The following is a 23,155-nucleotide window of genomic DNA, read 5'->3' as shown; positions in this document are numbered from 1 at the left end:
AGGAGAGGAGAGGAGAGGAGAGGAGAGGAGAGGAGAGGAGAGGAGAGGAGAGGAGAGGAGAGGAGAGGAGAGGAGAGGAGAGGAGAAAGCATCAGACTCCTTGTTATAAAAAGGAGCCCTGGGATCATTTTAGAGATGCCTCCTCTTTAATTAAATGGGCTGAAATAGTTTTCATTAGCTTTTTTACTAGGACTTACTGTAGTCATTTGTCCAGGACTGTGTTGCAGCATTTAGAACTGTGTGCTAAATCATTTACAGTATATCAACTTGACATATACAGTGATTAACTACAAGAGTTCCCTTCTAATGCTTACAAGCACTTCTGAATGAATTCCCTAAACACATACGGACAGCAGATACCACACGCTGAGAGTCCAATCACTGTGTGTGTGTGTTCTAATGTATTTAAACATAAACAAGGTTTAGATGTAGCCATTCCTTTCACACATAGCTAAGATGGGAAGCTGTGACAAAGACATAACAGTGCCACACACACACACACACACACACACACACACACACACACACACACACACACACACACACACACACACACACACACACACACACACACACACACACACACACACACACACACACACACACACACACACACAGGCGCGCACGCACAAATGACCACATCCTTCAGAGGGTAGGGGACGGCTCTGCTAATGTGTTTTCCAGAAGTGCAGCCCTCCCCTGCAACCCTCCCCAGCAGGGCATAGGTAGTAGACCTGCTCCCTCTTTCTCCCTCCCTCCCTCCCTCCCTCCCTCCCTCTCTGTCTCTCTGTCTCTCTGTCTCTCTGACTCTCTGTCTCTCTCTCTCTCTCTCTCTCAGCCAGCCACTGCCCTGTGCTAGACATGGCACTAAGCTCCCAGACAAGCAACTTTCTCAAACTGTCTATCTGGCATGGCAAATAACCAAAAAAGCCAACACAGAGCTGCACAAAACACCAGCATTAACAACATGACAGAAAGGAATATTACATCTGATTAAAACCTTTTGGATGTATACAAAACAAATCATCAAACTCTAGTATTAGAAGAGTAACTGAAATGATAGAACCATACTTTTGGACCAATCAATCAATCAATCAAAAGCAGTAGAATCCGAATCTATAGTTGTAGTGTGATTGGCCAGACTGACCTCCATAGGCTCGTCCACCTCGGCCCCTCCCTGCACAGTGTCCGGCAGCAGTCGGAGGACGAAGGCCTCTGCCTCCTCTGGAAGCTTGTCTGCTGTGATGTTCAACAGCAGGGCCGTACTCATCTGGCCCGCCCTGAACCACAACATGCCCCTTTCTGGGCTCAGGTCATCTGACACGGGCGAGCGGTCACTGGAGTTCCGACTGATGGTCCAGTTGACGGAGACGTCGCCATAGTTCCCACCGTTCCTCACAATGGAGATACCGTCAAATCTTTTGGAATGAGAGGGGGTGGGGTTGTGAAAATAGCACAGACGGAAACACTTGAGTGTCAATGTGTTTGGAAACTATTATGTAAAAATGTCACTGTACATTTTTTTCCCATGCATGTAAATAAAATGGGATAATTGTGTGTAACACTTCAACCTGATCCAATGAGATTCTCCTGCTGACTGTAGTTCAACCCACCTGTCCGTCACATCCTCGTTGATACTGATTGGCTGAGTGAGAAGGCTGCTGCTGATTGACAGGACCCCGTGTGGCTTATCATTGGGTTCGATGGTGACCAGGATGGCTTTGGGAGGGATCAGCACGGCGTCTCCTCTCACAGTGTCCTCCAGCAGCACCACTTGGAACGACTCTGCGATCTCCGGCACCTTGTCATCGTTGACTCTGAAGACCAGTGGCACCTCGTAGACCCGCGGGGGAAACGTCACCCTGTGCACCGTCTGCAGGTCCACAAAATCCACCGCCGGTGTGGCGCTGCCCGCCCCTTCGCCACTGACGACCACGTAATCTACAGAGACCTCTGTGTCGTCGGAGCCCACCAGACGGCTGTGGTCAGCCAGGCTGCCACGGGTCACGGTCAGGGAGATGACCCCGGCGTTCTCGGCCACGGCCACCAGAGACAGGGAGAAGCGCAAGGGGCTGTCGTTACGGCGGATCTTCAGCTCTACACTGCTGCCGTTGGGGTTGAGGAGTGCCCCGCCCGCTACGCCAGTCAGCTTTACTGTGAACACCTCGTCATCCTCAGGGATCTGAGAGAGATGACAGGAAAAAAAGGTTTAGTGATATGTTACCATATAGAAATATATACAGTAAATAGATAGTGTTATCTCAATGGTTTAATAACTCCTGGTTTACTTAGCCAGCAAAAGAAAGCTTCAGATGATCCATGTGTTTGATGTGGAGTTGTCTGGTGAAAGGTGTGATAACATGTGAAAGGAGGAAAGAGGACAGGGTACCTGGTCATCATGGATGAGGAGGCTGAAGACCACCATAGCCCGTCCAGGTGGGATGGTGATGTTCCCCTGGTCTGGACTGAGGTCCTCCAGGGCAGAGTTAGGGCCTCCAGAGATCTGACCGTGTACAAAACACAACATAATGCCATAATGACAGTTCTGGAATAAGTTTACCTGAAAGAGGTGTGTGTGTGTGTGTGTGTGTGTGTGTGTGTGTGTGTGTGTGTGTGTGTGTGTGTGTGTGTGTGTGTGTGTGTGTGTGTGTGTGTGTGTGTGTGTGTGTGTGTGTGTGTGTGTGTGTGTGTGTGTGTGTGTGTGTGTGTGTGTGTCCTTGTGCATGTGAGGTTGGCATAAGTAGACCGGGTAGCAGATAGACATCCACACTAAAATGAAAACGGCCTAATGAAGGAGGTCAAACGGGTCAGTTACAGTGAACTCACCTCAAAGTTGACCGTCACTGTCCCATACGTCCCCTTCTCTCTGACCAGGCTGAGAGGCACATACTGGCTCCTCCCTCTAGGCTCATCCACGACGATCTGTTTAGTCTGGAGGAGAGAGAAAGACGAAGAGGGGGTATAAGTCAAAGGCAGTCAGAACTTGCCTTTTGTTTCACCTGAGAAACAAAGGGTCCTGTTGAATCAAATGCAGTCCGAGTATTCAGGATGAGGCAGCTTTAGTAAGTTTGTTTATGTTTCACACAAAGTCTTCAGTGATTATGAAATGAATTAGTTCCTCTCCACAAGACGACAAGTTTCATTGACCACACGATGAGCATATTGACTCAGACTGGAGAAACTAAACAAAAAAACATGGTTCAAAATCATAATTCCAGAGTCCTTTAATGGTTTTCGAAGAAGATCCCAAATAAGACCCCAAGGGGAGCGCAAGGCAAGCCCCAATACATGGTTACCATAGTAACCCCCAAAACTGCCACTGACAAGTTCATCCTGGGAGCAAACTGCTGCCATTGTGGTTGTGCTGCCCCTGGCAACCCCTGAACCCTTCTCCACAACCATCTGCATGGATCTGCTCTGTGGCATTTCACCCCCACTTCTGACCCACCGCACCCTTGTCCTAAACCTAATTTCCTTATCCTGACAGTGACAAAGCCTTCCCTCTCAAAACATCTAACATGGTACGTACTGTATTCGGTAGCCAAATTATACCCCCTATGTGCTCTCAAATTCTCTGTGATAATAACAAACAAGACTGCAGAGTGAGACAAATTTAAACTACTGTAAAACAATTAAACTCAGTCTCAAATAGCCGCCAGTCCCTTTCAATAATCAGGCAACCGCGCATATGTCAGCAAATAAACGCCTTGTTCAAATAGACCCCGGGTCTAAAGCAATTCTATATGAGTTGATTTTTTTGGACCTTTATTTAACTAGGAACAAATTATTATTTACAATGACAGCCTAGGGTGTTAACTGGGTTAACAAAGCTAACTGCCTTGTTCAGGGGCAGAACGACACATTTTTACCTCGTCAGCTCAGGGATTCAATCTAGCAACCTTTCGGTTACTGTCCCAACCCTCTAACCACTAGGCCACCTGCCGCCCCAATGTTAACATGAATGACCATGAATTGTTTACAAAGTTTAATGTTTGATTTGTTACATTAAATAATTCAGTAATTAAAATGATGGTAATCATCTGTTTTTATCGTCAGTAAGAAGCTGAGAACTGCTAGCCATTGGCTGCTAACAGCTGAGAACATCCAGCTAACTGGCAAGCACAAAAACAGTCAACAACTTTGGAAGTACTGAACACCAGAAATCGGCCCATCGCCCTCTAAATGGAGAAAGTAAGAACTGCCAAAAATGCACAGTCAAAGAGGAGAAAAATTATTCTGTCAAGGAAAAAATAAAATTCATTAAAAAAGCCATACTGAGACAAAATAAACGTGACACCATGGAAATGATAACACATTAGTGCAGAAAATGAATACCTTTATTACAATCTTCCTCATTAACTATGAAAATGGGCAAAAGCTGTTTGCATTAAGTCATAGACACCTGCCTCAAATAGAAGCATGTCTCTAATAAGTGCCTGTTGTGATCAGTGATTTAAGTTTCACGGTAAAAGTAAACTTTAAATACAGAATGCTCAGTACTTGGGATTCACTTTACATTTACTGAGGGTTGAACTAATCGTCTTAAACTGGTTGAAACAGAATGCAAGCAAGAATCAACACTGGACAGACAGGTGAGTCTTACCGAGTTGAAGGAAATTATTCCGAAGGCGTTGTCATTGGACAGGATGGTGATAGTGGCTCTGTTGGGGGTCCCCAGTCTCACACCATTGGAGGAGCTCTGGAAGAAGAGCAATGATGAGAGATGTATAAACCTGTCCCCTTATCAGGCATACACACATAGTCACAGACACACACGCACAAACTCACGCCCGAACTCACGCATGTACACACACACACACACACACACACCTCTCAGATTACTATAGCTCTCAGCAGCCTACCTCTCAGATTAGCTCTCAGCAGCCTACCTCTCAGATTAGCTCTCAGCAGCCTACCTCTCAGATTAGCTCTCAGCAGCCTATCTCTCAGATTAGCTCTCAGCAGCCTACCTCTCAGATTACTATAGCTCTCAGCAGCCTACCTCTCAGATTACTATAGCTCTCAGCAGCCTACCTCTCAGATTAGCTCTCAGCAGCCTACCTCTCAGATTAGCTCTCAGCAGCCTACCTCTCAGATTACTATAGCTCTCAGCAGCCTACCTCTCAGATTAGTTCTCAGCAGCCTACCTCTCAGATTACTGTAGCTCTCAGCATCCTACCTCTCAGATTACTGTAGCTCTCAGCAGCCTACCTCTCAGATTACTGTAGCTCCTCTGTGTGTGTGTGTGTGTGTGTGTGTGTGTGTGTGTGTGTGTGTGTGTGTGTGTGTGTGTGTGTGTGTGTGTGTGTGTGTGTGTGTGTGTGTGTGTGTGTGTGTGTGTGTGTGTGTGTGTGTGTGTGTGTGTGTGTGTGTGTGTGTGTGTGTGTGTGTGTATGAGATACTGAGTGATAGAAAAAGCTTATCTCCTCTGCTTTCACACCTTTATTCAGACATTACTTTTCCCAGCTGTAACAGAGCTTTCTTTCAGGCACTGAGCTCTTGTCATAGCCGACACACAGACACAGAATCCAAACGCTCTCCCAATCCAGCCTGCAGGCCCTGCCAGGGGTCCGTACCCTCTGGGACACAATCACAACCCAACAAGCACCAACACTCCACAGGAATCCCAACCCCCAAGCCCTACCCAGACCCCAAGCCCAGACCCAGTAGCCCTGCCCAGATCACAAGCCATTCCTAGACCCCAAGCCCAGACGCCAAGCCCTGCCCAGACTCCAAACCCTGCCCAGACCCCAAGCCCTGCCCAGACCCAAGCCCAGACCCCAAACCCAGACCCCAAGCCCTGCCCTGCCCTGTGGGATTACAGTATGAGGGACCGTTCCTGGACAATTCCAGCTCACCCTTTGTTTATGATTGTCTGGAATTCTACTATAAAAATGATAATCTTCTATCTAGCATCCTGGGAAGTGTAGCCCAGCGAGTGATGACATCATTACTCAAAAGCAGAAGGGGAACACCAAACCCTCTCATCTCCAACCAATCCCACCCTGTCCAAAACAACTGTCCTTCCAATCCCAATCCCACCCGGTCCAAAACAACTGTCCTTCCAATCCCACCCTGTCCAAAACAACTGTCCTTCCATCCATTTTTAAATGTATCGAGCCTAACAGCTTTCTGCTTGTCAGAAATGACTGATTCGCCAAGCCATCACCCTCTCATCCCCCCTGTGCTTGCTCTGTGAGGCCCCTTAGCACGTAGATCATCATTCAGACAGACTTTTGCCTGATGTAGGCTGCCTGTCTGTTACAGAGCCATTAGTCAAAGTGTGTAGACAGGCAGACAGTGGGAGCCAGCCCCTTCATCATCAATCACATGGCGACAGCCTGCTAATGACACCATGGCGACAGCTTCACTAAGGACACCATGGCGACAGCCTGCCAATGACACCATGGCGACAGCCTGCTAAGGAAACCATGGTGATCTCTCTATGCATCGTGGGAGAGGTTTCTCTCTGCACAGCCCATCGCTGTTTGGCTATGTCATGGCCTACTACCCCCATGCCGGGCTCTAGATTATACCCTTCTCGTGTGAGGGAATCCTCCAATATGTTCTCTAGTGTCCGACCGTCCATCCTGCCCCCCCCCCCCCCGTAGCACGGTCCCAGCTATAGGAAGCATGTTGGTTTCTCCCACATGGTCTATTTGATGATGTGAAACGGCTGTCTTACTGTGACATCACACAGCTCCTGACTCTGGGCTTTAATCTACTGTGTGGTGAAGCCTTGGCTGTCAGAATTACTTTCTGCTCACAAAGGTGTCTTTTGGTGGAACCTTCTTCAGCAGCCCACTGGCCCAGCCCTGGAGAACCCCACTGGCCCAGCCCTGGAGAACCCCTGTGGCCCAGCCCTGGAGAAGCCCAGTAGCCCAGCCCTGGAGAACCCCACTGGCCCAGCCCTGGAGAACCCCACTGGCCCAGCCCTGGAGAACCCCACTGGCCCAGCCCTGGAGAACCCCTGTGGCCCAGCCCTGGAGAACCCCTGTGGCCCAGCCCTGGAGAACCCCGGTGGCCCAGCCCTGGTGAACCCCTGTGGCCCAGCCCTGGTGAACCCCTGTGGCCCAGCCCTGGAGAAGCCCTATAGATACACATCAATGGGAATCCAGGGCCTCTCAAGTCTTTCTGCTGGTGTTGAAATGGGGAGGCCCTGGGGCAGTGGTTGGACCAGGGTGAGGGATTAAGACACTCAGACACACTCATAAGCATTGCAACACATACACACATATAAATGCACACACGCACATATTGACACATGAGCATGGTACAAGGGAAACCATAATAACCCCTGAATTTGAATGACCTCACACACACACACAGAAACACAAACACACACACACACACACAACCCAACACACACTCTCTTTCCATTACCTGTAGCCTTAGGTTGAAGACAAAGGTCTCGTCGGCCTCGGGCAGCTCGTCGTCCCTTACAGCGATGAAGATGGTCTTACTGGCCTCTGACGACAGCAGGAAGGCTGCAGCCGTGGAGGCCTCAAAGTCCCCTGTGTCATCTCCCTCCAACTAGAAGCACCAAGGACAGTTGATGTTGTAATAATTTGACTTGATCTTACACCACTTAAAGACAGACTGACTCACACTCAGCCTGTATGAAAATATAGAATGCTGGCGTCAACTCAACTGTGCCAACTGCTAGGGATAGAGTATTGAGATTTAAGGAACTGTCGAAAGAATATAGGAGCCTCAATAGGCCTGGGAAGCCCCAACTAGACCAGAATATAGGAGCCTCAATAGGCCTGGGAAAGCCCCAACCAGGCCAGGATATAGGAGCTTCAATAGGCCTGGGAAAGCCCCAAACAGGCCACTAGTTTGCCAGACACCCATGGGGAGGGAGAAGACACTGGCTCCCATGTGGAAGCTGACACATTCGTTCTGATGTGGGTGACAGTTACTGCCAACGTACTGCAGACCTTTCATCTCACACACTGCCTCCCACAGTACAAAGGTCACTTATCTTATCCTCTTAAGGATAACTGCATTTGACAACTCAGGAGCAGACCAGCTTCGGTGACAACCGGGGTTGAGGCTAATGCTCCACTGTTCTGCCCTAGTGCTGTGTGATGCTAAATACGGCTGCTAGAATCCTGACGAGGACCAAAAAATGCGATCATATTACTCCAGTGCTAGCCTCCCTACACTGGCTTCCTGTCAAGGCAAGGGCTGATTTCAAGGTTTTACTGCTAACCTACAAAGCATTACATGGGCTTGCTCCTACCTATCTCTCTGATTTGGTCCTGCCGTACATACCTACACGTACGCTACGGTCACAAGACGCAGGCCTCCTAATTGTCCCTAGAATTTCTAAGCAAACAGCTGGAGGCGGGGATTTCTCCTATAGAGCTCCATATTTATGGAATGGTCTGCCTACCCATGTGAGAGACGCAGACTTGGTCTCAACATTTAAGTCTTTACTGAATAATCATCTCTTCAGTGGGTCATATGATTGAGTGTAGTCTGGCCCAGGAGTGTGAAGGTGAACGGAAAGGCACTGGAGCAACAAACCGCCCTTGCTGTCTCTGTCTGAAGGTTCTCCTCTTTCCACTGGGATTCTCTGCCTCTCACCCTATTATAGGGGCTGGAGTCACTGGCTTACTAGGGCTCTTTCATACCGTCCCTAGGAGGGGTGCGTCACATGAGTGGGTTGAGTCACTGATGTGATCTTCCTGTCTGGGTTGGCACCCCCCTTGGGTTGTGCCGTGGCGGAGATCTTTGTGGGCTATTCTCGGCCTTGTCTCAGGATGGTAAGTTAGTGGTTGAAGATATCCCTCTAGTGGTGTGGGGGCTGTGCTTTGGCAAAGTGGGTGGGATTATATCCTTCCTGTTTGGGCCTATCCGGGGGTATCATCGGATGGGGCCACAGTGTCTCCTGACCCCTCCTGTCTCAGCCCCCAGTATTTATGCTGCAGTAGTTTATGTGTCGGGGAGCTAGGGTCAGTTTGTTATATATGGAGTACTTCTCCTGTCCTATCCGGTGTTCTGCGTGAATTTAAGTGTGCTCTCTCTAATTCTCTCTTTCTGTCTTTCTTTCTCTCTCTCGGAGGACCTGAGCCCTAGGACCATGCCTCAGGACTACCTGGCATGATGATTCCTTGCTGTCCCCAGTCCACCTGGCCGTGCTGCTACTTCAGTGTCAGCTGTTCTGCCTGTGATTATTATTATTTGACCATGCTGGTCATTTATGAACATTTGAACATCTTGGCCATGTTCTGTTATAATCTCCACCCGGCACAGCCAGAAGAGGACTGGCCACCCCACATAGCCTGGTTCCTCTCTCGGTTTCTTCCTAGGTTTTGGCCTTTCTAGGGAGTTTTCCTAGCCATCGTGCTTCTACCCCTGAATTTGCTTGCTGTTTGGGGTTTTAGGCTGGGTATCTGTACAGCACTTTGAGATATCAGCTGATGTACAAAGGGCTATGTAAATAAATTTGATTTGATTTGCTAATCGTGGCTGGTCACCATTGCATTAAACCGACACTGACCCACAACTGTCCCCTACAAGACTTAAGTCAGAGAGACTAATGCCAAGTTAGAGGAGATTACGTAAACACAAAGGTATCTAGATAACGCTAGGTCGAATATGACCAGGTTGTTCCTACCAGAACCAGTGTGGTCACGTTGACCGGGTCTCCGATCCTCTCCACCACTAGGCGAACTACGGTGGTCTCGTTGACCACGAAGTCCGTCTGTCCCAGGAACCTCAGCTCAGCTGACTCAAGCCTGGCACTCGGGATGGACAGAGCCAGAATCAACCCAGCTAGTGTGAGGACAGTTGGCATTCCTGTCAGATGGATGGAAGACAGACAGACAGACAGACAGACAGACAGACAGACAGACAGACAGACAGACAGACAGACAGACAGACAGACAGACAGACAGACAGACAGACAGACAGACAGACAGACAGACAGACAGACAGACAGACAGACAGACAGACAGACAGACAGACAGACAGACAGACAGACAGACAGACAGACAGACAGACAGACAGACAGACAGACAGACAGACAGACAGTGAGAGAGACAGAGACAGAGACACAGAGAGACTGAGGAAGATCTTCACAAAACTGAGCATTCATAGAACATTGTTGGGATACAAAAGAGGAGTATATTGGTGTATGTTGGCCATTGACACAGTGTTATAGGTTAGGTGCTCCAGAATAAGCAGAACAGGATCAGATTGGCAAGATAGAAGGGAAATGCCCCCGATAAAACCATAGTCCCGCTGCTCACTGGAATATAAAGAAATAGTTGAACTAAACTAACTATTCCATGGCCTAACTGATGCTGTCTATGGGTTTTTTATATTGACCTGTCTAGATTGTAGTTTCTCCTCCGCCTGACCACATCTATCAATAATACATGTCATAGGTGACGTTGTTCGTAGAGACAGTTGATAGCCTTTGGGGTTTTATGAGTCAGCGTGTCATGGCTTATACACACATACTGCCAGCGCTCTCCTTTCTTCTCAGAATCTAATCCGTTCTTCTGTCATGATTGATAAAACAAACAACGCAACCAGTGGGTGTGGTCAACATAATGCAAAGTTGTGGGCATCCAGATCCTGATGAACATTTAAATATTTGCTGTAAATTACAAGGTTGAAAAATACACCCACAATGAATGAAGTCATGTTGTTTTCCCTTTTGGGGAGAGAAATGTCTTAGGAAACTTGGACATTGAAAGCATCCCATTTTTCATATGTTCCGTCCCTGTTAGAACACAGGGGACTTGGCTGTCTTAATGCCAACCTCACAACAGACCCCTGATGAGATTATTACATACAGACAGATACAGTGAAGGCTGCAGAGTGGAAACACATTGGATGGAATTGATAAGATCCCAATTCATATCAAGCCAGTTTGTGTTCACTGTATTTAGACTGCATATTCAGCTAAACCTTAAAGCTGTGATCAAGATACATACTGCACGCCAGCAAGCTAAGTAATACTTATTATTTGTATTTTTTATTTTATTTATGCAGTTGGTTCGGAATTATTGCCCCAATGCAAAAGTGCCAAACACGCTTGGCAGGAAAGTTTCTTAGTGTTGGGCATTGAGCTTCATTCAGGAGGGTGATAAGCCTCTTGTTTCATGAGCTTAGAGTAGAGAACACAGTTGGGAGACTCTGCACCGGTTATCATTGGCACTAAACGGTGCAGTGCCTTTAGGCAACTGGTCTCACTCGGCTGCCAGGAGCGTGAAAGAGGTGCTCAGGGGTGTTTTGACACTGTCACCTGTCAGTGACTTGGCAACAGGTTGACAGGGCTACGCTGGGCCCATAGTAACTGAGACTGGGGAGATTAGTGGATCCTGTGCAGCCGATGTGACGGGTGTTGGGTTACCAGGCTGCTCCTGGGGTCAGCCTTGGCCTGCCTCTAGGGTTTCTGCTGCCAAGAGCCAGGCCCGCTCCGTAGTCTCAACATGAATTATTAATTCACCAGACAAGACTTCACAGCCAATGGGACCAGGAGTGTGTGTGTGTGTGTGTGTGTGTGTGTGTGTGTGTGTGTGTGTGTGTGTGTGTGTGTGTGTGTGTGTGTGTGTGTGTGTGTGTGTGTGTGTGTGTGTGTGTGTGTGTGTGTGTGTGTGTGTGTGTGTGTGTGTGTGTGTGTGTGTGTGTGTGTGTGTGTGTGTGTGTGTGTGTACAGTCACCGGCTTCTTCGCGGTCGTTGATGACACCATGTGTAGTGTCTGGTTGATGATGTGAGAACAGTGTTGAGTGTAACAGAATAACACTGCTGTCTCATGCTGACAATTCCCTTCTAAGGAAGACTTAGTGATGAGCTTGGAAGGCATTATGGTGTTGAACGTTGAGCTGTAGTCAACGAACAGCATTCTCACATAGGTGTTCCTTTTGTCCAGGTGTGAAAGGGCAGTGTGGAGTGCAATAGAGATTGTATCATTTGTGGATCTGTTGGGGCGGTATGTGAATTGGAGTGGGGTCTAGGGTTTCCGGGATGATGGTGTTGTTGTGAGCCATGACCAGCCTATCAATGCATTTCATGGCTACAGATGTGATTTCTACGTGGCGATAGTCATTGAGACAGCTTACCTTGGTGTTCTTGGGCACGGGGACTATGGTGGTCTGCTTGAAACATGTAGGTATTACAAAGTGGGTCATGGAGAGGTTGAAAATCTCAGTGAAGACATTTGCCAGCTGGTCTGTGTATGCTCTGAGTGTTGCTTGCCTTGAAGCGAGCATAGAGGCATTCCGCTCGTCTGGTCGGCTCGCGTCACTGGCAGCTCGTGGCTGGGTTTCCCTTTGCAATCTGTGATTGATGCTTGTCAGGACTTGGAAACTGAGCCTGTAGAGTAAGATTCAATCTTAGTCCTGTATTGGCGCTTTTCCTGTTTGGTGGTTCGTCGGAGGGTTGTAAGCAGGATTTGTTATAAGCCCCCGGGTGAGTGTCTTCATACATCACTAAGTGTCCCTACATGCAGTATGTACTTATTGATGATGTAATGTGTCATTATGAGTGAATCGTAACGGTGAACATCAGAGAATTCTGTAAATATACGTTGGGCAGAACCGTCCTGAAGCTGAATTAAAACGGTATTAAAGTGCAGGGAAAGGATATGTTGAAAATGGAGGTGTCACCAAGTCTCTACCAATCCTAGCCTTGGCACTGCAGGCCTTCCTCCGATGGCCCCGGCACCAGCAGGACTTTCAGTCAGGCAGCACAGCAACGAGTGATGAAACCACCAATGCTGTGGACACAGAAGTTTAGCTGTTTTTCCCAGGAAAAAGCTCTTTATATTTCTCTTAATTTCTGTATGTAGCCTCTGTTTGGTGGTTTATTCTCTAGTTGAACACACACACACACACACACAAACACACACACACACACACACACACACACACACACATACACATACACATACACATACACATACACATACACATACACATACACATACACATACACACACATGTACACATGAAAAGCTGCCATATACGCTCAGCTCACAACCCCATAATCTCAATTCACATGTACGTTTAGATCAGTGAACATTCTCAACATCCAGAGGGTGAGGGAAATTAAGAAATGCAATAAGTGACTATGGCTAAAATGTACATAATTTAATCTGACGGGTATTCAGTAAACCACAACGTGTTAATTTAACCCTCCCGTTGTCTCGGAGGGTCAGAGTGACCCCGGGCAGCGTTAGCAAGGTGTATGTTATAACCCTCCTACCCCTGTGTGGGCGGGGTCATAGTGACGTCAGAGTGACCCCGGGCAGCGTTACGAGTTGATTCCCCGTGTCTGTGTGGGTCAGGGTGACCCTGGCAGCCTTAGGAAGGTGTATGTTGTAACCCTCCTACCCTTGCCTGGGCGGGGTCATAGTGATCCAGGCCCTGTGTAGGCCCTGTGTTATGAGTTGTTCCCCTCTGTCCCGGGGGCTGGGGTCAGAGTGACCCTGGCAGCGTTAGCAAGGTGTATGTTGTAAGTCAGAGTGACCCTGGCCCTGTGTTACGAGTAGTTCCCCTCTGTCTGGGCCGGGTCAGAGTGACCCTGGCACCACTTGTCCCCAAGAACTCAGTGCACGACCTCGGTGCAATCACACGGGGAGGCCAGCCAAGCGTACCGGATGGGCCGAAGGGCCCGAAGGAGCAGACAGGGCCGACCACGCGCCTCTTCCATTCGCGTGCCTTGTCCCATTCACGTGGCCACTGTAAACCGGCCGTAGAGAGGCTACTAATATTGTCAGGAAGAATAAGAAGAAGAAGAAGGAGAAGAAGAAGATGAGGACGATGATGAGGACGAGGACGAGGATGAATACGACCCGGCCGAGCGTGAGCCCTCCGCCTACGGCGCCTCGCAGTCCTTGTTTCAGCGCGGCTCAGGTCCTGGAACAGATATCCTCCAGTGTCGACCAAGAAGACGAAGAAGACTACTGCGAATCCGAAGAGGAGGACGTTTCGGAAGATGAAGACAGTGAGGAATACAACCCCGAGCGACGATAACTCGGCCTCGCGGTCGTGCTCCTCTTCGGAGGAAGAGCGAGAGGGAGATACGGCCGCTGCCCGAGAGTGAGACAGAGAGCGAGAGCGAGACAGAGAGACAGATGGAGACAGAGCCAGAGAGCCAGAGCGAGACAGAGAGACAGAGCCAGAGAGCCAGAGCAAGACAGAGAGCCAGATCGAGACAGAGAGGACACGGCGGCAGCCGCCGAGCCCAAAGGGAGACGTTGCTGTCAAAAAACTGCAAAATCAAATGGTCCTCCGTGGCCTATCGCGGCTTGGACTGGCCCCGTTACGCCGGGCCCCATCTCTCTCTCTCTCTCTCTCTCTCTCTCTCTCTCTCTCTCTCTCTCTCTCTCTCTCTCTCTCTCTCTCTCTCTCTCTCTCTCTCTTCATTAGGGAGGACAAAGTAAAAGAAAAAGAAGACTACATGAGGTCGGTCACATATTGAGATCAGTCACATTTTGAGGTCAGTCACATATTGAGGTCAGTCACATATTGATGAGAATAGATATAGTCCTTGGTTCACTCCAGACCTGTCTGCCCTTGACCAGCACAAAGACCTCCTGTGGCGTTTTGCCTTAGCATCGAATAGTCCCTGTGATATGCAACTTTTCAGGGAAGTTAGGAACAAATATACACAGGCAGTTAGGAAAGCTAAGGCTAGCTTTTTCAAACAGAAATTTTCATCCTGTAGTACTAACTCAAGAAAGTTCTGGGACACTGTAAAATCTATGGAGAATAAGAGCACCTCCTCCCAGCTGCCCACTGCACTGAGGCTAGGAAACACTGTCACCAGCATTTCTCTACGGCTGGCCATGCTTTCCACCTGGCTACCCCTATTCTGGGTCATCTGCCAGGCACCCTCCACAGAAACCTGCCAAATCCCCCACCATTTCTCCTTTATCCAAATCCAGATAGCTGATGTTCTGAAAGAGCTGCAAAATCTGGACCCCTACAAATCAGCCGGCTAGACAATTTGGATGATCTCTTTCTAAAATGTTCTGCCGAAATTGTTGCAACCCCTATTACTAGCCTGTATCGTCTGAGATTCCCAAAGATTGGAAAGCTGCCGCGGTCATCCCACTCTTCAAAGGGGGTGACACTCTAGACCCAAACTGCAACAGACCTATATCTATCCTACCCTGTCTTTCTAATGTCTTCGAAATCCAAGTTAACAAACAGATTACCGACCATTTTGAATCACACCGTACCTTCTCTTTGTGGGCTATTCTCGGCCTTGTCTCAGGATGGTAAGTTGGTGGTTGAAGATATCCCTCTAGTGGTGTGGGGGCTGTGCTTTGGCAAAGTGGGTGGGGTTATATCCTTCCTGGGTTAAGGAGTAGGGTGGGGTTGGGGTCTGGGTTAAGGAGCAGGGTGGGGTTGGGGTCTGGGTTAAGGAGTAGGGTGGGGTTGGGGTCTGGGTTAAGGGGTAGGGTGGGGAGGGGAGGGGTCTGAGTTAAGGAGCGGGATAACACTAGGGGATTGGGGGATAACGCTTGGGGATTGGGGGATAATGCTAGGGGATTGGAGGATAACACTAGGGGATTGGGGGAAAATGCTATCGGATTGGGGGATAACACTAGGGATTGGGGGATAACACTAGGGGATTGGGGGATAACACTTGTGATTGGGGGATAACACTGGTGATTGGGGGATAACACTAGGGATTGGGGGATAACACTAGGGGATTGGGGGATAACGCTTGGGGATTGGGGGATAACGCTATGGGATTGGGGGATAACACTAGGGGATTGGGGGAAAACGCTATCGGATTGGGGAATAACACTAGGGGATTGGGGGATAACACTGGTGATTGGGGGATAACACTGGTGATTGGGGGATAACACTAGGGGATTGGGGGATAACACTAGGGGATTGGAGGATAACACTAAGGGATTGGGGATAACGCTATGGGATTGGGGGATAACGCTATGGGATTGGGGATAACACTGGTGATTGGGGGATAAGACTGGTGATTGGGGGATAACGCTAGGGGATTGGGGGATAACGCTATGGGATTGGGGAATAACACTAGGGGATTGGGGGATAACACTGGTGATTGGGGGATAACACTGGTGATTGGGGATTAGGGGGGGGATAACACTAGGGGATTGGAGGATAACACTAAGGGATTGGGGATAACGCTATGGGATTGGGGGATAACGCTATGGGATTGGGGATAACACTGGTGATTGGGGGATAAGACTGGTGATTGGGGGATAACGCTAGGGGATTGGGGGATAACGCTATGGGATTGGGGGACAACACTATGGGATTGGGGGATAACACTATGGGATTGGGGGATAACACTCGGGAATGGGGGTATAACACTAGGGAATTGGGGGATAACACTGGTGATTGGGGGATAACAATAGGGGATTGGGCGATAACACTATGGGATTATGGGATAACACTAGGGGATTATGGGATAACACTAGGGGATTGGGGGATAACACTAGGGGATTGGGGGATAACACTCGGAATTGGGGGATTACACTGGTAATTGGGGATAACACTAGGGGATTGGGGGTAACACTCGGGGATTGGGGGATAACACTAGGGGATTGGGCGGCACTATGGGATTATGGGATAACACTGGGGGATTGGGGGATAACACTAGGGATTGGGGATAACACTATGGGATTGGGGGATAACACTATGGGATTGGGGGATAACACTCGGGGATTGGGGGATAACACTATGGGAATGGGGGTATAACACTAGGGAATTGGGGGATAACACTGGTGATTGGGAGATAACAATAGGGGATTGGGGGATAACACTCGGGATTGGGGGATAACACTAGGGGATTGGGCGATAACACTATGGGATTATGGGATAACACTAGGGGATTGGGGGATAACACTAGGGGATTGGGGGATAACACTAGGGAATTGGGGGATAACACTAGGGGATTGGGGGTAACACTCGGGGATTGGGGGATAACACTAGGGGATTGGAGGATAACACTCGGGGATTGGGGGAAAACGCTAGGTGATTGGGGGATAACACTGGTGATTGGGGGATAACACTAGGGGATTAGAGGATAACACTAGGGGATTGGGGGATAACACTAGGGGATTGGAGGATAACGCTAGGGGATTGGGGGATAACACTAGGGGATTGGGGGATAACACTAGGGGATTGGGGGATAAAACTGGTCATTTGCATGATCAACAGTGCTGAAACACTTATTTTGCTTCATTGATGTTCCTGTATCACTGAAATAATATCTGCAGTGCAGCAACTGCAAAACACATTGAAAGTGACTGATATTGTCTGTTTTATAGTCTTGTGGCATGGTAAATTCGGTCTTTATTGACAGTTCTTTCCTGTAGGTGGAGTAAGTAGTGGCTTTTGACATCAATAAGATTGGACAAGCCGGTCATGCATTGCAGGGCCTAACAGGGTGCCAAGCCTCTGAGTCAGCCTTAAGAACATCAGAGAGAGTCAGACTTCATGTTTAATGCCCCAGGAAAATGTGATGCAAGACAGTTGTGTGTGGTCTCTTCTTTGGCCCTTCAGAGTACAACTCAGACCAGTGTGTGTGTGTGTGTGTGTGTGTGTGTGTGTGTGTGTGTGTGTGTGTGTGTGTGTGTGTGTGTGTGTGTGTGTGTGTGTGTGTGTGTGTGTGTGTGTGTGTGTGTGTGTGTGTGTGTGTGTGTGTGTGTGTGTGTGTGTGTGTGTGTGTGTGTGTGTGTGTTTAGCTGGTTGTGCTTGCATAGGGAATGGATTTTAGTTCACAGGAAGGTCATGGTCGAGAGCGGGGTGGTATAGTAACCAAACGATCCACTCATCAGAAACCATAGCGTAACAATCGAGGCCTGTCAGGCAAAATAAAGAGACCTCAGGATTGTTGGAACCTTCTCAGAAGGCTGAAGATGTTTGGCCACTCTCCTGTCGCTCTGCTCCAACGTCAACTGTTACTGAAACATGATACTGTGTCTTAATGGTCAGCATGAGTTGACAAAATGACGCTGAACACAGTCTATAAGATTCTTCAATAGTGAATGAGCTTGAATCAAGTCGAGAGGAGAAGAGATCACTGCCGTTCTATCAAAGCGATGGCGATAGCAACTTAAAACATGCGGTGGTGTGGTGATTCCCTCGTACAAGTACCTGGGAGTGTGGCTAGACGCACAGTGTCCTTCTCTCAAGCACATATCAAAGCTGCAGGCTAAAGTTAAATCTAGACTTGTTTTCCTCTATCGTAATCGCTCCTCTTTCACCCCAGCTGCCAAACTAACCCTGATTCAGATGACCATTCTACCCATGCTAGATCTCAGAGACATAATTTATAGATCGGCAGGTAAGGGTGCTCTCGAGCGGCTAGATGTTCTTTACCATTTGGCAATCAGATTTGCCACCAACACTCTTATAGGATACATCACTGCACTCTATACTCCTCTGTAAACTGGTCATCTGTGTATACCTGATGCAAGACCCACTGGTTGATGCTTATTTATAAAAACCCTCTTAGGCCTCTCTACCCCCTATCTGAGATATCTACTGCAACCCTCATCCTCCACATACAACACCCGTTCTGCCAGTCACATTCTGTTAAAGGTCCCCAAAGCACACACATCCCTGGGTCGCTCGTCTTTTCAGTTCGCTGCAGCTTGCGACTGGAATGAGCTGCAAAAAACACTGAAACTGCAGTTTTATCTCAATCTCTTAATTCAAAGACTCAATCACGGACGCTCTTACTGACAGTTGTGGCTGCTTTGTGTGATGTTTTCTTGTCTCTACCTTCTAGCCCTTTGTGCTTTTGTCTGTGCCCAATAATGTGTGCCCATGTTTGTGATGCTACCATGTTGTGTTGCTACCATGTTGTTGTCATGTTGTGTTGCTACCATGCTGTGTTGTTGTCTAAGCTTTCTCTTTATGTAGTGTTGTGTTGTCTCTCTTGTTGTTATTTGTGTTTTGTATTTATATATTTAAACATTTAAAAAATTGAATCCCGGTCCCCGCAAGAGGCCGTTTGCCTTTTGGTAATCTGTCATTTTAAGAATTTGTTCTGAAATGACTACCCTAGTTCAATAAAGGTTAAATAAATAAATAAATAAAAATGGAAAAAAATAACCAAAGTATCTCAAATTTTCTCTTACTTTTGACGATAGGGGCACTAAAGTAGAATCGGTCATGCCACGCCGACTTCCGGGTTGGAGCGAGCGGTCGCATCGACACATCGCTCCGCAGGTAGTATAACTTTTTCATTACATTTCATTACATTTCATTATAGCACAACGGTTTGATTTGTCTAAATCTTAGCAATTTCTTAGTTAGCTAGCTACATAGCCGTCTTTGTATCAAAGATAATTGCGTAATTATCGTATTTCGCCGTCCTAACGTAGTCTTCGCTAGCCAGCTAGCTAACGTCCACCGATTAGCTGCACTGGAGAAACTATTACACTCAACTGAACGACTTGATTAGTGTAGTGTTAGCTAGCTACATAGCTGTCTTTGCTGTCTTCGTATTCAAGATAATTGTGTAGTTTAGAGTGTGTAGTCTTAGAGTGATTATCTTAATTTACTGAGGTTAGCTAGCCAGCTATTTGTCGTCCTTAACGTAGGAGACTCTGCTAGCTAGCCAACAGCTAGCCAACGTCTACCGAATAGACTCAACAACCCGGTCGCATTCACAGGTAGTATCACATTTTCATTTTATTTCATTACAGTATAACGGTTTGATTTGTTTGATCGTAGCTAGCTACATAGCTAGCTACATAGCTAGCTACATAGCCGTCTTTGTATCAAAGATAATTGTGTAGTCTAGAGCGACTTTCTAGGTTAGCTAGCCAGCTATTGTCGTTCTTTTAACGCAACGTAACGTAAACAACACTACTAGCTAGCCAGCTAGCCCCCGAATAGCAGCACTGTCGAAACTATTACACTCAACGGAACGACTTGATTAGTGTAGTGTCAACAACGCAGCCACTGCCAGCTAGCCTACAAAGTCAACAACGCAGCCACTGCCAGCTAGCCTACTTCAGCAGTACTGTATCATTTTAACAATTTTAGTCAATAAGATTCTTGCTACGTAAGCTTAACTTTCTGAACATTCGAGACGTGTAGTCCACTTGTCATTCCAATCTCCTTTGCATTAGCGTAGCCTCTTCTGTAGCCTGTCAACTATGTGTCTGTCTATCCCTGTTCTCGCCTCTCTGCACAGACCATACAAACGCTCCACACCGCGTGGCCGCGGCCACCCTAATCTGGTGGTCCCAGCGTGCACGACCCACGTGGAGTTCCAGGTCTCCGGTAGCCTCTGGAACTGCCGATCTGCGGCCAACAAGGCAGAGTTCATCTCAGCCTATGCCTCCCTCCAGTCCCTCGACTTCTTGGCACTGACGGAAACATGGATCACCACAGACAACACTGCTACTCCTACTGCTCTCTTTTCGTCCGCCCACGTGTTCTCGCACACCCCGAGAGCTTCTGGTCAGCGGGGTGGTGGCACCGGGATCCTCATCTCTCCCAAGTGGTCATTCTCTCTTTCTCCCCTTACCCATCTGTCTATCGCCTCCTTTGAATTCCATGCTGTCACAGTTACCAGCCCTTTCAAGCTTAACATCCTTATCATTTATCGCCCTCCAGGTTCCCTCGGAGAGTTCATCAATGAGCTTGATGCCTTGATAAGCTCTTTCCTGAGGACGGCTCACCTCTCACAGTTCTGGGCGACTTTAACCTCCCCACGTCTACCTTTGACTCATTCCTCTCTGCCTCCTTCTTTCCACTCCTCTCCTCCTTTGACCTCACCCTCTCACCTTCCCCCCCCTACTCACAAGGCAGGCAATACGCTCGACCTCATCTTTACTAGATGCTGTACTTCCACTAACCTCATTGCAACTCCCCTCCAAGTCTCTGACCACTACCTTGTATCCTTTTCCCTCTCGCTCTCATCCAACACCTCCCACACTGCCCCTACTCGGATGGTATCGCGCCGTCCCAACCTTCGCTCTCTCTCCCCCGCTACTCTCTCCTCTTCCATTCTATCATCTCTTCCCTCTGCTCAAACCTTCTCCAACCTATCTCCTGATTCTGCCTCCTCAACCCTCCTCTCCTCCCTCTCTGCATCCTTTGACTCTCTATGTCCCCTATCCTCCAGGCCGGCTCGGTCCTCCCCTCCCGCTCCGTGGCTCGATGACTCACTGCGAGCTCACAGAACAGGGCTCCGGGCAGCCGAGCGGAAATGGAGGAAAACTCGCGTCCCTGCGGACCTGGCATCCTTTCACTCCCTCCTCTCTACATTTTCTGACGGGCCGCCCCCAGGTGGTGAGGGTAGGCAACAACATCTCCTCCCCGCTGATCCTCAACACGGGGGCCCCACAAGGGTGCGTTCTGAGCCCTCTCCTGTACTCCCTGTTCACCCACGACTGCGTGGCCACACACGCCTCCAACTCAATCATCAAGTTTGCGGACGACACAACAGTGGACGGCTTGATTACCAACAACGACGAGACGGCCTACAGGGAGGAGGTGAGGGCCCTCGGAGTGTGGTGTCAGGAAAATAACCTCACACTCAACGTCAATAAAACTAAGGAGATGATTGTGGACTTCAGGAAACAGCAGAGGGAACACCCCCCTATCCACATCGATGGAACAGTAGTGGAGAGGGTAGCAAGTTTTAAGTTCCTCGGCATACACATCACAGACAAACTGAATTGGTCCACTCACACTGACAGCGTCGTGAAGAAGGCGCAGCAGCACCTCTTCAACCTCAGGAGGCTGAAGAAATTTGGCTTGTCACCAAAAGCACTCACAAACTTCTACAGATGCACAATCGAGAGCATCCTGGCGGGCTGTATCACCGCCTGGTACGGCAACTGCTCCGCCCTCAACCGTAAGGCTCTCCAGAGGGTAGTGAGGTCTGCACAACGCATCACCGGGGGCAAACTACCTGCCCTCCGGGACACCTACACCACCCGATGTTACAGGAAGGCCATAAAGATCATCAAGGACATCAACCACCCGAACCACTGCCTGTTCACCCCGCTATCATCCAGAAGGCGAGGTCAGTACAGGTGCATCAAAGCTGGGACCGAGAGACTGAAAAACAGCTTCTATCTCAAGGCCATCAGACTGTTAAATAGCCACCACTAACATTGAGTGGTTGCTGCCAACACACTGTCATTGACACTGACCCAACTCCAGCCACTTTAATAATGGGAATTGATGGGAAATGATGTAAATATATCACTAGCCACTTTAAACAATGCTACCTTATATAATGTTACTTACCCTACATTATTCATCTCATATGCATACGTATATACTGTACTCTACATCATTGACTGCATCCTTATGTAATACATGTATCACTAGCCACTTTAACTATGCCACTTTGTTTACTTTGTCTACACACTCATCTCATATGTATATACTGTACTCGATACCATCTACTGTATGCTGCTCTGTACCATCACTCATTCATATATCCTTATGTACATATTCTTTATCCCCTTACACTGTGTATAAGACAGTAGTTTGGGAATTGTTAGTTAGATGACTTGTTGGTTATCACTGCATTGTCGGAACTAGAAGCACAAGCATTTCGCTACACTCGCATTAACATCTGCTAACCATGTGTATGTGACAAATAAAATTTGATTTGATTTGAGATCAGTAGACAATCAGTAGACAATCAGTAGTAGATCAGTAGAGGGTCAGTAGTGGATCAGTAGAGGATCAGTAGCTAGATCAGTAGAGAATCAGTAGAGGATTAGTAGTAGATCAGTATAGAATCAGAAGTTGATCAGTGGAGGATCATTAGTAGATCAATAGTGGATCAGTGGTGGATCAGTAGGTGATCAGTAGTGCAATCAGTAGAGGGTCGGTAGAGCATCAGTAGGTGATCAGTAGTAAAATCAGTCGAGAATCAGAAGAGGATCAGTAGTAGATCAGTAGAGAATCAGTAGAGGATCAGTAGAAGATCAGTAGAGGATCCGCAGAGGATCAGTAGTGGATCAGTACAAGATCAGAAAAGAATCAGTAGAGGATCAGTAGTAGAGCAGTAGAGTATCAGTAGTAGATAAGTTGAGGATCAGTAGAGGATCAGTACAGTATCAGTAGTGGATCAGTAGTAGATTTGTAGTAGATCAGTAGTGGATCAGTAGAGGATCAGTAGAGGATCGATCGATGATCGGTAGTCGATCGGTAG

At 48.2% G+C, this 23,155-nt stretch overlaps 1 protein-coding gene across 1 annotated transcript in view; it reads right to left on the bottom strand.

Annotated features, from left to right (window-relative positions):
- Window positions 1-23,155, bottom strand: part of LOC124034618 (adhesion G-protein coupled receptor V1-like) — a 238,960-nt gene that overhangs the window by 204,997 nt on the left and 10,808 nt on the right. The window contains 7 exon segments of the mRNA XM_046348031.1: window positions 1,148-1,418; window positions 1,614-2,182; window positions 2,390-2,503; window positions 2,827-2,931; window positions 4,604-4,699; window positions 7,384-7,533; window positions 9,626-9,807. Of these exon segments, the coding sequence (XP_046203987.1) occupies window positions 1,148-1,418; window positions 1,614-2,182; window positions 2,390-2,503; window positions 2,827-2,931; window positions 4,604-4,699; window positions 7,384-7,533; window positions 9,626-9,805 (1,485 nt within the window). The 5' untranslated portion in view covers window positions 9,806-9,807.

Source organism: Oncorhynchus gorbuscha, linkage group LG04 (assembly GCF_021184085.1).
Source record: "Oncorhynchus gorbuscha isolate QuinsamMale2020 ecotype Even-year linkage group LG04, OgorEven_v1.0, whole genome shotgun sequence".
Taxonomy (NCBI): domain Eukaryota; kingdom Metazoa; phylum Chordata; class Actinopteri; order Salmoniformes; family Salmonidae; genus Oncorhynchus; species Oncorhynchus gorbuscha.
This window is presented reverse-complemented; position numbering and strand designations above follow the sequence as displayed.